Raw genomic sequence first — 14,110 nt, 5'->3', positions numbered from 1 at the left:
CATAGGTGGTTGTGACCTCCCTGACTTCTCAAGGAGGTGAGAACCTCAAAAAAAAGAAGGTGGTCACACTTCCCTGACATCTCAGGAAGGGAGATGAAAACACCAAAGGAAATGGGAAATCAATTCAGATTAGCAGGTTTCTGAAGGGGTTCACTTGAGTATACATAAATCCATCAATATGGGAGGCATTACACATAATTACATAAATTACATAAACACATGGCAATATAACACAGGCTAGAAATGATGTAACAAATAACATGAATCAACATGAGAATTTACATATATCCATAAGTCCTAGAAATAGTCCAAAAGGTATCCATTGTCCATTAGTTCATGTGCCAGGAATCCAATAATTCCTGCAAGCTTTGAAGTACTGCAACAGTCTCATCAATAATTTTCATCTCAAGGAATCCAATGATTCCTGCTAGTTTTCAATAACTGAAACAGTCTCATCTTGTATTAGGGAATCCAATGATTCCTGAAGATTTTAAATTCTTTTAACAGTCTCATTGTCAGCCATGCTCTTTCAGTGTCAGATTTTTCTTAAATATTCTCCTTTGTTTTGAGGGTTTTATCTTTTTCTGTTTTTCTCTGATGGACAAGGCGAATATGGTTCATTGGCACCCATCAGATTCCTTCTCCATCTGTAGAAATACAAGCAAACTCTCTTCCCCAAGCAGTTAACCAATCTGGTCCTTCCTTTCATCACTTTCTGGATCTCTCCACATCACCTGGTGATTATCTAAAGATAGTAGAGCTGCTCGCACTGGACACTGCCCTTCTGGTGGGTTACAAAACCTGTCTGCTGGAGCTGCATTTTTATCAAAAATTTAAAAATTAATGGTATAGAGAACTAAATTGAGACATTCTTTAGGGTTACCCATGGCTCTCCCTTTCTTTTGTTTTTGGAGGAGCATCTTAATGTCTCTGTTTCTTCTCTCTATGATTGTCTGTAATTGAGGATTAAAGGATATGTCAATGGTGTGTAAAATCTTATACTGTAGCCCCACATTGGGCGCCAAAATGTGTTCTTCTTTTCTAAAATATGATTGTTCTCTCTGGGAGCAGGATTCTTGGGGAGATTTTCTAGCAGCAGCCTTAGTTTCAGTTCAAAGTAATAATCACCTCAAATACAGCCAGGAGTTAAAATTCAGTCTTTTATTGTCTCTTCCAAAATAGCCCGGTTAGTTTTTTTAGAGGCCTATCTCCTTCCTTGGTAAACATAAATATTATTTTCTGTCAATTCTATTGAGTTAACACCTTGTTCAAGTTCTGGCTGATAACATCTCGTTATCTAACAAGAAAAAAAAAATCTAAATCCAGTAACTTGTACCTATGAAAATTGGAGTGCAGTCAGATCTGATGAAATTGTTAGTTATTATTTACTGTTTGTGATCTTTGGATAAAGAAAGAAAAAACTACCTTTCTGCCTTACTCACAAATCATTTTACTTTTCACTTAAATGCAAGATTCAATCCCTTGCTCTCATCTATTTTCTTCACCTTGGAAATCTCATAGACTAATGAATCTGACTTTGATTTCTCATACAATACCATCCAAATTTCACCATGTTCCAGACCTACAATCTGTGATAGTCTTGACAAGAGTTCTTAACTTGGGGTACATAAATCTTCAAAGGAGTCTGGAGATTAATTTCAAGAAATCTATGAATCTAGATGGGGGAAATTACTTCTTTATTTTCATGATTCGGTCTTTAAGATTTGCATCAATTATTTTTTTTTAATCTAAAAAAAGTCTATAATCTTCATGAAATTGCCAAAGAGGCCATTAACATTAAAAAAAAAAAGTTAAGAGGCAGCTAGGTGGTGAAATTGAACAGAGCACCAGCCCTGAAGTCAGGAGGACCTGACTTTAAATTTGGTCTCAGATACTTAATACTTCCTAGCTGTGTAACCCTGGGCAAGTCACTTAACCCCAATTGCTTCAGTCAAAAAAAAAAAAAAGTTAAAAGCTCCTCTCCTATAGGACATAATAACCTTGATATCACCAGTCACATTTAATATTCAAAGTATCTAATACCAATATTAATCTCTAAATTTTCTTCTCTTGATGTCATTATTATAGGTAATGGTGTCATCCATTCATCCATTCTCTCACGTCTAAAGTCTTGAGGCTATTTTTGCCTATTCCCTATTTTTTTAAATATCTACTCATTTCCTAAGCTCTAATGGTTTTACTTCTCCTACTCCTCTTGTATCTCTCTCTTCCCCCCCCCCCCACTGGTAGCATCTAGTTATAGGACCTTATTGACATTTGTTTAGACAATTGGACTAGGATATTAAGAAGGCATTATGCTTCCATTTTCTCTCCTCTCTAAATTATCTTTTAAAATTCTACCAGACCAATCATTCAAATACATAGATCCTTCACCACCCCTGTTTCCTGGCCAATATTATATGTATTTAATATAAATACAGATAGTGTATAAACAGTTGTATGTTTTATTCCATCAGAATGCAAGTTCCATAAGGATGGTGACTGAATCTTAACTAGCCTCTCTATTTTCCTCAGGCTTAGCACAATAGTCTGTATATAGGAGGAGCTTCACAAAACAACAACAACAACAACAACAAAAACCTGTTGAATGTAAATAGAAGTTAGAGCTGGAAGATATTTAGGGAGAAAATATGTTAAATCTATCCTACAATACCTCTTCCCCAGACAATGACCCCTTGCTTAGAAGAAAAGTAATGGAAAGAGAACATACAAAACTTTGAATTAGATGCATGCTTTATGGAATCTAGAGTCAGTCAAGTGACAGAGTAAATAAAACATTAGGTGTGGATTCAGAAAAACTTGCATGCAAATGTGGCTTCAGACACAAACCATTTGACCCCAGACAAGTTAATTTTATCTTTTAGAGATTCTGTTTCCTCATCTGGCTTTGAGGAATAAGAAGGATAATAACATCTTCCTCCCGGGATGAACCTGAGTTAAAAATCTGCTGTCCAACCTTTATTAACTATATGATCCTAGGTAAGTCACTTGACATTAGTTGCCTCAGTTCCTCATATGTAAAATGAGCTGGAGAAACCAAGAAAACCCTAAATGGGGTCATGAAAAGTTGGATATGATTGAAAAATGACTAAACAACAATTCAGAACTGTTATTAGAATAAAATGAAAGAGTATTTGTAAAATGCTTTGCAAACATTAAAGCACTATCTCAATGTTATTATTGTTGTTATTTTTATTTTTATAACTAATCATGTTCCCTTTTACCTCCTTTTACCTTTGTTTCAGAAAACAAAGGACATATTTCAATAAATAGCATATAAAATAAATTTACCTTTTATAAATCCCATTTCAAAATATGTTAGAGATATAAGGAGACTTAAGATCTTAGCTTAATATTTTTTTTTACTTCAAAGATTTAAAAAAAGACAACTTTTAGATAATCTAAGTGATTTGCCTAAAATGAAAAGTTATACCTTTCAATCATAAATGCAATGCTTCACTATGCCATTGTTTTATAGATGGATTACAATAAACATTCTCTATTATCAATATTCTTTAAAGAAAGGCATTCTAGCTTATTATATCAAAGTAACATTATTATACATTTATATTTGATTAATAATTGCCATAAATTCTTCAAAAATTGATTTTCCAAAAAAAATTCATTAGGCACAGAAGACATATTTGGTCCATCCAATTTATAGTTTCCCTTTCTATAACCACTACCCAGCTCAAAGCAGTAAAAGTCAGGGATAACTATGCTATAGCCTGATTGTGTGGAGAAAAGAAAGTTAAGTATATATGGTGTATTACTTTTTTGGGAAAAGAGTGTTCCAAGATTCTCCAGAAACATAATTCCATGATAACACAACATAATAATATAAAGTAATATATTAAGGAATATAAAAAGAGTCAGATAAAATTTAAATGTGATATAGTTTATTATAATATATAATATGCCATTTATTTTAAGCTTTTAAATTCATTCCTCCCAGGCCTGCCATGATTCACCTTATGGCCTAGGCTAATAAGACAGTGCCTATTTTCATGGCTGTTACAAAGCATTAAAAGTTTTATTCTTCAATATAGACTTCACTCAGGTCACTTACTCTCAAATCTTCAGTGATTTTCTGTCCTGAGTCTGAAATTGAAGAAAGAAATGGGGCAACTGAAATGTCAAGGCTATTGGTAGCTCCCCTTTCTTTCTTTTATTTGATAGTATTTTTCTCCTAGCAAAGTTCTACAAATACATACAAGTGATCAAAGAATGAAAATATAGATTTATAAATACCCACCAATTAAATAAAATTTAGAAAAAAAAATTTCTGCACATTCTATGAAAATAAATAAGTAAAGCATTCTTGGAAATATGGTCTTGGTCACTAAAAATAAGCCCAGCAAAGATAAAACATTAAGAAGATATTAGGGTTCTCTAAGAAATCCAGATTGTATCAAAGAGATTAATAGAAATTGAATCTTCTCACAATGCTTTGTGAGTTGAAAAATAAATGATTGTGGTCTGTACCAAGAAAGAAGGAATAAAGAAGTAATGAGACATAACCAAACAGGATTAACCCAACATTATTTCTATTGTCCCTTTCTGAGATCTTTTTGAAAGTTCAGATTAGAACTCCATAAACAATTAGCATATTGAAAAATACTTATCTTAAATAGATGGATACATTCTTGAGCTTTATAGAGCCTTGCTAAAATCAGTGATACTAGTAGATTAAATAGTTATTCTAGAGAAACGTAGCATTTTATAAAGACTTTGAAGCCTCTCTAAAAATATATATCTTGTTCAAGTAATAGGATCTGAATTGAAAAAGGGTATCCATGTTTCTTCATGAGTTCTATATAGAAATTGGGGCCCTATTGCATGTATAGTTTTCATTACTTTTCTTAGTTGATACAATCTCTCCTTACTGGAAATTTAGAAGATCAGCCTGGACTGTGATGATGCTCAAGTGTCTTAAAATGTCTATGGAGCATGTACAGATAGTGTGTAATTGTTTCTAACAGACTAACATAGTTGTGGGTCATTTATTGGCCATTGTTGTAATTTATTCATGTCTGACTTTTTGTAATCCTATTTTGGGATTTTCTTGGCAAAAATACTGTAGTATTTTGCCATTTTCTTCTCCAGCTCATTTTACAGAAAAGGAAACAGAAGCAAAGTGTTTAAATGACTTGCTCATAGCCAATCAGGCAATAAGTGTCTGAGAGCACATTTGATCTCAGGAAGATGAATCTTCTTAATTCCAAGTTCAGTGCTGTATCCACTGTCACCTAATTGCCCCAGCTGGAGTCACTAGGACCTTCAAAAAAGACTTGATGCACCTACAGCTACCTCTCTGTTTTATTTATTTATTTTCCTCAAGAGGAGTTCAGTGATTCTTCCTATGACAAAGCCTGTTGAAGGGAATTTCAAGGGCTGAGAGAATAAGCCAGAGAAACCCAAAAGTCAGAATATCTGACAGGTTTTGTAACTAGTGAGGTATTGATGCCCCAAGGAGAAAAGATCAAGTTCCAATCTTCAAAAGCTACCTTCTAGACCCATGCCAGTAAAAAATGAAATGAGGACTTATATGACACCACATTTGGACATAAACTTGCTGGGATTAATGCTATGTAGAAATAGAGATAAATTTTGAATTTACTCCCTCAGAGACTGAGTTAATGTAGGGAAGAGCATACCCTTGCCATACGGAAAAGAATATTTGTACTTTTTTCTTTATCTTCAAAGTAAACATGTCTTTGTAAAAGTTAATTTATATTAAATATTTAAATAGAACTGGGGTCCTAGTTACTGGTTCCCTAACAATAGGAGGGGGAACAACTAGGTGGAGGAAGTAGAGAGAAAAAAAAATACATGAAGATCTCAGGGTACCCTGGCAAATTGAGAAGGAAATATAGCAGTCCTATTTTTTTTTATCCTGAAGTGATTAAGGTTAAGTGACTTGCCCAGAATCACACAGCTAAGAAATGTTAACTGTCTGAGACCAGATTTGAACTCAGACCCTCCTGACTTCATGGTCGGTGTTCTATTCATTGCACCACCTAGCTGCCTCTAGTAGGCCTACTCTTGAAGAAACTGGAGCTACAGCATACACATTTGATAAGGCTAGTCATGTGGCTCCTTGAAGGAAAAAAAAATGCAAGATTTGGGAAAGAAGGAAAGATGAAAAATAGTAAAAATGGAATTATAGCTTGTGAGTTTACTTTATTCTATTTCCCCGCTCACCTCTCCCCACACCCTTACTTCCACATACACACTCAATCAGAGTTTTCACATTCCTGGAACATAAGATACTTGCAATTGAAACATAAGATTATGTACTTGAAAACTGTTAGAAACTATAATTTTTCAAAAATTAAGGGATTCCTTTTTTAAGGGCATTATGTTATAACTGAATAATGTTGATAACCCTGAAAAGCTTTTTTTTTTTTTTTTTTTTAAGTTCCTGGTTCAATAAAATAGCAGTTAATACTAATGCAATCAGCAATGACTGGAAATATTCATTTTTGAACTTCTCAGAAAGTGGCTAAAATAATTATCTTCAGAAGTGCTCATTTTTTTCTCACTATTATTTTAGAAAGCTATACTTGGCATTTCATGAAATTACATTGATGATTTTCAGATCTCAGAACTTAGGAAAAATAGTTCAAGTATCTGGGTTCTTGTTCTAACCATAGCATTGTCCTAAAGAACTAAATTTGTTACTTCATTGCTATAGCAAACTTTCACATAAGTTAAGACCCTTTATCAGTGCTTTTAGATATGTGGATATCTTCTCAGCAACCTCTAGCCAGCAGAAGGCTATCTGAAGCAGTGGTATAAAATTCAAATAGAATTACTTCTAAATCATACTTAAAGATTCCTAAAGACTGCATATTGACTTAAAAACCACATATTAACATTATGGAAGTTCTATTTTATTTTCACTTATTAAAAAAAAAAATTCATTTCATCCGGTTCCTTTAGGGAGGATCGTAGACCATTTGTTTAACCTTTCTAGTCTCAAACAGGAGTTTATGTAATTTGTCCAAGGTCACAAACATAGAATATAAACCCAGAATTTCCTAGTGTCAATGCCAGCTCTCTTATCACTGTTAAAGAGACTTTAATAAAACAATTTTAAAATCTTAATGGGAAAAAAATTAAAATAGATAGGACCCTAACTTTTCCACTTACTCTCTTTAGTTTAACTAGCTACCTTTAGCTGTCTTGGTAAAAAGGATCACATAAAATATAGGATATTATCTTCATCTTGTTTTCTTCTTCATTGAAATAGAAGCTCCTTAAGGGCCGGGGTTCTTCACATTATTCTCTTTATTATTGGTGTCCACTATAGAGCAAACATTTGATAATTGCTTGATTGATTTAATTGATTTTCATAGCCCCCAAATCTATAGGAGGAAATAGGTTATATTTGTTGTTTTCCAGTCACAACCAACTCTTTGTAACTCCAATTGGAATTTTCTTGGCAGAGATACCAACATACTTTGCCATTTCCTTCTCCAGTTTATTTTATAGATGAGGAAACTGAGGCAAAAAAGGTTAAGTGACTTGCCCAGAATCATATAGCTAGTAGGTATCTGAGGCTGAATTTGAAATCATCTTCTTGACTCCAGACCCAGCACTTTATTATTCACTGTTACTTAGATGCCCCTATCTAGTAAGATAAAGAACTTTCAAATTGGAATAAAAAGAATAGGTATTAGATAGGCAGATTCCAATTCTATAAAAGGAAATAACAAAACAAAACACTTAGAATTATGCAGATTGGAATAGGGTTCCTTGGGAAGTAGTTGAAACCCTCTTATTGAAGCTCTTTGAGCTTGGTACATAGTAGTGTAATGCTGGAGAAACTGAGGCAAGAGAGAGTTTAGGGAGTTTTTAATATTTGGATTTCTGAGAGGGTGAGATTTTCTGGAACCAAAGGATCCATTATGGTCCCAGGGTTGATGTCTTAAAAAATTCAACATCAGCATCAGGCATCAAATATGAGATTCCAGTGAATTATATATGGCTCTCTAGCAATCAGGGGTGACAATAGCAAGAAGTGGAGTCCAAATACTGAAAGCAGGAATTTCCAAAGATGGACCATCAATCTGGTCCTGACAGGGTGAGGAGTGGGGACGATAAATTCTAATAAATTGGAAGTGAAGAAGGTAGTTAGAGACAGAAAGTCTGGAACTTAGAAATAGAGGATACCAATTAGGTAAATGAGATAGGATATCTGGAGTTTTATCTTTTGGAATGCCAGAATGGCCAGATCTCTTCAGCCCTAATGAACAGGAAAGGGGATTGCAACCAGGGGGATTGAGGCAGAACAATTGAGGGAAACTGAGGCAGAACAACTAAGTAAACGGAGACAGGACAACTTAGGGAAATTGAGGCAGGACAATTTAGGGAAACTGAGGACAATAAAATGAAATTGTGGCACAACAGTAGATATTAAATAAATCCCTGTTGATTGATTATGCCATCCAAATCTGTGAGAAACACAAAAACTTGGGTGTGGTAAAACCATATGAGTAATGAGATAAAGTATTGAACTAAATAATGGGTTCTACTTTTAATCCTTTAACATGTTTCCCAATTAAAAAGATCAGGGAGAGGGAAAATAATTATTATTTTAAGAAAAAAAACAGACTATTTTAGAACAAAAATATCCCCATAAATGTAAATGGCATGATGAAATCCCCACTTAACAGTGTATAAAATAATTTTGCTTATTGGTTAGATGTCCAATGTTTCAAATCATTTTAAAATGTCTGTTGAGATAAAATAGAGGCAGTATTTTCTGAATGATGCCATAAAATATTAAGAAAGTGCTGTAACTGTGGCAGGTAGTGACCTCAGGAGTACTTATCAAACTATTCTAGCACCTCTAAAGGAATAGTGCTCAAAGACAATTCCTTGTCACTACCTAATAATGTTCATGTGTCCAGCCATACTATATGTGTCACAGCCTTTTGTGCAAACTGAGATGACAAAGAAAATTCCATGCAAAGACTAAAGATACAGCCATTGAGTGTTAATGTGTGCATAATCATTGGCTAGTTAATATACTAGTATTAATTTGCCTTTTGCTTTGGGAATACGTTCTACAATTTGAGATCCCTTCTGCTTATTCATGTTACAGATTTCTCTGTGCTAAATTGAGACCCTTTTTCTTCTTCTTCTCCCTTCAGGATATTATGTTCATTTGTAATGTCAGAGTTTCAAGTGAGGGCACTAATGAATTTAGGTTCCCACTGACTACTACTAATTTTTTTGTCATCTGTGAAAAGGAAGACTAATGAGAAAAAGGAAATTCACTCCCTAAGTTACAAATAAGTTTTATCTTCAGTTACCTGGTTGAAAATTTTATAGGATGGACATATACATCTTTTGTTCATAATCTGCATTAAAGAATTGTACTTGGTGTATATACACAGATGCATCAATGTGCATTTATGATCAGAACTCATTGAAGGCAAGCTTGACCATACTAAATAGCCTTACTTTCTCAATTTCTTGCATTCTCCAATTTACGTATGCTGTCAATACAACATAACAGAACTAGGCGCAAAGGATCACAGAATTAGAGGTGAAGTGGAGGAAATTAACAGCTTCATTTTATTGATGAGAAAACTGAAGTGAGATCTCAGATCCAATAATACTTCCATTGCTGCTGGAAAGATCATGACAATAGACCCATGTTTGCATAAATCATACAATTGAATTTCCAAACAAAAAGCCACTTCCATATTCACTACTGCTTTCTATTATATTATCTTATTCTATTTAAATGCTAGTTTTTGAGGAAAAGGAAATTTTCCATTTTGTTTTAGAATCCCCACTGTCTTGAACAATATTTGGTGCTTAATTCATGCTTTTTTGCTCCATTCATTTAAAAAAAAATTGAAGCACTTGTGTTCAGATCCAGACACCATATTTTGCAAAGGACATTGCTAAACTGAAGAGACTAGAACTAATCAGAGAGAATTGTGAAAGGTCAATGTCTATTTCACATGAAGATTTGTGGAATAAATTGGGATTGATTATGTTGGAGAAGGATAAATTGAAGCAATGATGACAATTGTCTCTAAAGGAGTTAAAAATCTTGCCTTCTCAATGAGTGGGATAAGGAGAATGAGAAAAGAATTTGAAATTGATTTTTTTTTTGGCTGAAGCTTATCCAGGGTCACACAGCTAGGAAGTGTTAAATGCTTGAGGTCTGATTTGAATTCAAGTCCTCCTGACTTCAGGCTGGTGCTCTATCCACTGCACCAACTAACTGCCCCGAAAATAATTTTTTAATAGAAGTTTTAAATAAAAGTATTTAAAAGCTGTCAGGAAAGAGGAATTATACAAGGATTGCATTAGCAGGTAGTGTGCTTCTCTCATTGGGGCTCAGTGACCATTTGTGTTGTAATGGGAATTTTTTTTTTCCAGGTAGAGACTGAACTACATGAATGCTGTGGTGCTGTAAAGTGCTCTCCTGAGATCTTGCAAAGTAGTATGTGGCAGAATTAATATCTCACCATTTCTATAGTCCACACTGGAATTTGTGCTATAGAACTATGTCTTACTCTCTGGAAAATGTGACTCTACATATAGAATTTATCTTCCCTTATTAAAACAAATCATTATACTGGATCTCTGTTTCAGACACCATTTTATACTATATTGGATCTCTGTTCCAGACACCATTTTATACCAAGAAATAGCTAGAACTCAATGGAAAACAGGTAAATATCTTTCCAATGCCATCTTAAAGGAAAGGGCACCAAAGAATTGTAAAGTGATTGCCTTTAAGAACAGGTAAGTGGTCAAATAGGTAGAGTACTTGTCCTGGAGTCAGGAAAACCTAATTCATATTACACATTGACTTACTGTGTGACCCAGAGCAGATCACTTAACCTGTTTTCCTTAGTTCCCTCTTCTGTAAAATGAGCTGGAGAAGGAAATGGCAAACCACACCAGCATCTTTGTCAAGAAAACCCCAAATGAGGTCATAAAGAGTTGGACATGACTGAAAAAATGACTTAACAACAATCCTTTTAAGGAAGGTTAAGGAGAAGCAATCATCTTTGAGCTGTACTAGTATTGTTCTCACATTAAATATCTCTAACTGAGGTGATCTGAACTCTCTCTTGCACTGTACCAGGAAAGACTGTATCAACCTAATTTGGCTTTACATGCATATTTGACCAAACATTCAAACTGGCTTTTTAAGTCACCATGGTGAAACTTGAAAAGTGCCTATATCTTTTCCTTTGTTAAAAATAGACAGAATATAAAAATCTACATTAATGAAATGTTATAGCTGAGATCTGAGGTACATACGGGAACAAAAAAAAAATCTAGTTATGGTTCCCATAGCAACTGTAACTCAGTCAGATTTTACTTTTATGTTAAGTAAGTACAACTTCAGGAGGAAAGCAAAATAGTGCCTTTGTGCAAAGAAATAGAATTAAGAACACAGCAACAATAGCTCTGAATTTCCTGACTTTCATGCCAATATTAAATATTAATTATTAACATATCATCAATATGGCAACATCGATATAATGCACTTGTCATAAATCATTTCAACTTGACTTTCTTTTCATGTAAAAAATAGATTTACTGTTGTAAAATGTGAAAGAAAATAATCTCTTAATGACATGTTAAATCAGAGTTTGACTTTATAATTTACTGATTCAGGAACATGATTCCGGATGTAACTACAACATGTTATTTACTGAAAGTACAGTATATGAAAATGATATCTGATTGCATTCACTGTCAGGTGCTTAAGCTTGACATTTTTCCAATTACCGCAGGTGTGAGCTAAATTCTTAAAAAAAAAAAAAAAAGCAAACATGCAATATCTTAAGGGTAGGTAGGGCACACAGAATTCCTAAGAATACAGGAATGGTTGAAGTATCCACTTTTCACAAGGAAATAATAAATAAGAGTACTCACTCCTGTTATGTAGCGAGGTCTATATTGAATAGTTCCAAATAAACCCAGAATGACAATGATAATATGGACAAAATTTGCCAGGATAGGTGCCCACTGGTATCCAAGGAAATCAAATATTTGCCTCTCCAGCACACAAACCTAGAATCAGAAGAAACAATAGACAGTTCAGTAGGTTTCAGTGACAAAGACACTATATCAACATAACAGGCAAAGAAACTAAGCCAAGAGTAGAGTGGAATCTCTCCAATTTATTTTTAATCAACAGGTTTTGTGGAAGTAGCATTTGTCATTCAATTGGGGAGTGAGATGATGAAGGAGTAGTCCCAACAGCCCAGATGATTTCAAGAGGGTTTGGAGGTGGATATCCAACAGCATTCACAAGCTGTCACATTTATAGCAGCTGGGTAAATGATGTTGTCATATGTACTATCAAATATTTCATATCATCCACTGACAAGGAAAATACATCTATATGAAAGATGGGTTACCTTACTCTCACTGAACAAGGTGGAAAGAGTCAAGTCAAGTCAAGTCAATAAGTGTTTATTCAGAGACTATAATATGCCAGATACTGTGCTAAATACTTGGAAGAGTATAGAGTTGAAACAACAGCAAAACATTTGTTTTAGTCTAGTTCTTTCCTCAACACTCTAATGTACTCTTAGCCTAATTCAGTCTGTCTGGACCTCACTTTCTTCATTTTTTAAAATATCAGCCCTGAGCTAGAAGATCTTTAGGATTCTCCAGCTCTTCCATCATATAATTCTATGAGTTTGTTGTTCAGTTATTTTCCAGTCATTAGAGGAAAGGGAGAGAGACGAGAGGAGAGAAGAAGAATGAATGGGAATCTAGGCACATTAGTTTTATCTTATGATTAAGATGCATGTCAACACAACCCCAAGTCCCAAATAAAGCACTACTTTTCAAAAGGATATCCACAAAATCACAATCTCATAAACCTTATATATTCTCATCCTAAATACTTACTCATTAATTATTAAATGTATTGTTTTATTATATATATTTTTGTGAATCCATATAACTTTTATGTTCATAAATTTATGTAAATTTATAGAAATTATATTATATATTTATTCAAATTGTTTATATATGTAAATTAAATTGTTTTTTTCAATTAGAATCAATGAGATACATTTGTGATAAAACAACATTAAGCCTTTTCAAATCATTAAGGTAAAAACCATCTATTGTTAAATCATAATTGATAAAATAATAGTTGAAGAGCTGGGAAATACATTAGAGGCCACTTAGTCTAGCCTATTTACTTTACAGATGAGCACTTGAGAATTAGTAAGCACAAGTAAATTTACAATGGGCATGCTGATGGGAGACAGTAGAGTTGGCATTAAACACTATATTTCAATCTCCAGACGAGGTAGACTCCCCACTTTGTTATGCTGATTCCTTAATATGCTACTCAAATACTAAACACCAGAACATATTATACTTATCATAAATCAAATTTTTTTCCCATGGACAATGAATATAGTATTATTGTTATTTACTCATTTTCAGATATGTCCAATTATCTGTGATTCCATTTGAGGTTTTCTTGCCAAAGATATTGAAGTAGTTTGCCATTTCCTCTTCCAATTCATTTTACAGTTGAGGGAACTGAAGCAAACAGGGTTAAATGGCTTACCTGGAGTCACACAGCTAGCCAATATCTGAGGCCAGATTTGAACTCAGAAGTATGAGTCTTCCTAACTGCAGAGCTGATTTTCTAACCACTAATCCACCTCGCTAATTGAAAATACAATACGGTACCATGCAATCTGGTAATCTGCTTCAAATGTTCTCAAAAAGAATCAATAAAACTCTAAAAATATAATAGTTCACCTTTTTCTAGCTATATGACAATACTAATATACATGTGTATATATAGTACTTTATAGTTACAGAATGTTGGTCTTTTGTGCCATTTATCCTCAAAACAACCTTGTGATGTAGGTAGTGTATTATTTATCATTTTATATAAATGGAAACATATGATGACAAAACTAAAATGACAGGAAGGAAGAAAATGAACACATATTAAAGAACTATTATGTACCAGATAGTGTGCTAGTTTTTTTTTTTTTTTTTTTTTTTTTTTAAAACAAAGATCTCCTTTGATGCTTATAATCATTCTTGGAGATGGGTATTA

The 14,110-nt window shown here is 33.7% G+C and overlaps 1 protein-coding gene across 1 annotated transcript in view; it reads right to left on the bottom strand.

Annotated features, from left to right (window-relative positions):
- The window catches only part of NKAIN2 (sodium/potassium transporting ATPase interacting 2), a 1,366,633-nt gene that overhangs the window by 741,123 nt on the left and 611,400 nt on the right, over positions 1-14,110 (bottom strand). The window contains exon 2 of the mRNA XM_051997681.1: positions 11,944-12,081. Within this exon, the coding sequence (XP_051853641.1) occupies positions 11,944-12,081 (138 nt within the window). The remainder of the gene's footprint in view (positions 1-11,943; positions 12,082-14,110) is intronic.

The sequence above is a fragment of the Antechinus flavipes genome, chromosome 4 (assembly GCF_016432865.1).
Source record: "Antechinus flavipes isolate AdamAnt ecotype Samford, QLD, Australia chromosome 4, AdamAnt_v2, whole genome shotgun sequence".
Taxonomy (NCBI): Eukaryota; Metazoa; Chordata; class Mammalia; order Dasyuromorphia; family Dasyuridae; genus Antechinus; species Antechinus flavipes.
This window is presented reverse-complemented; position numbering and strand designations above follow the sequence as displayed.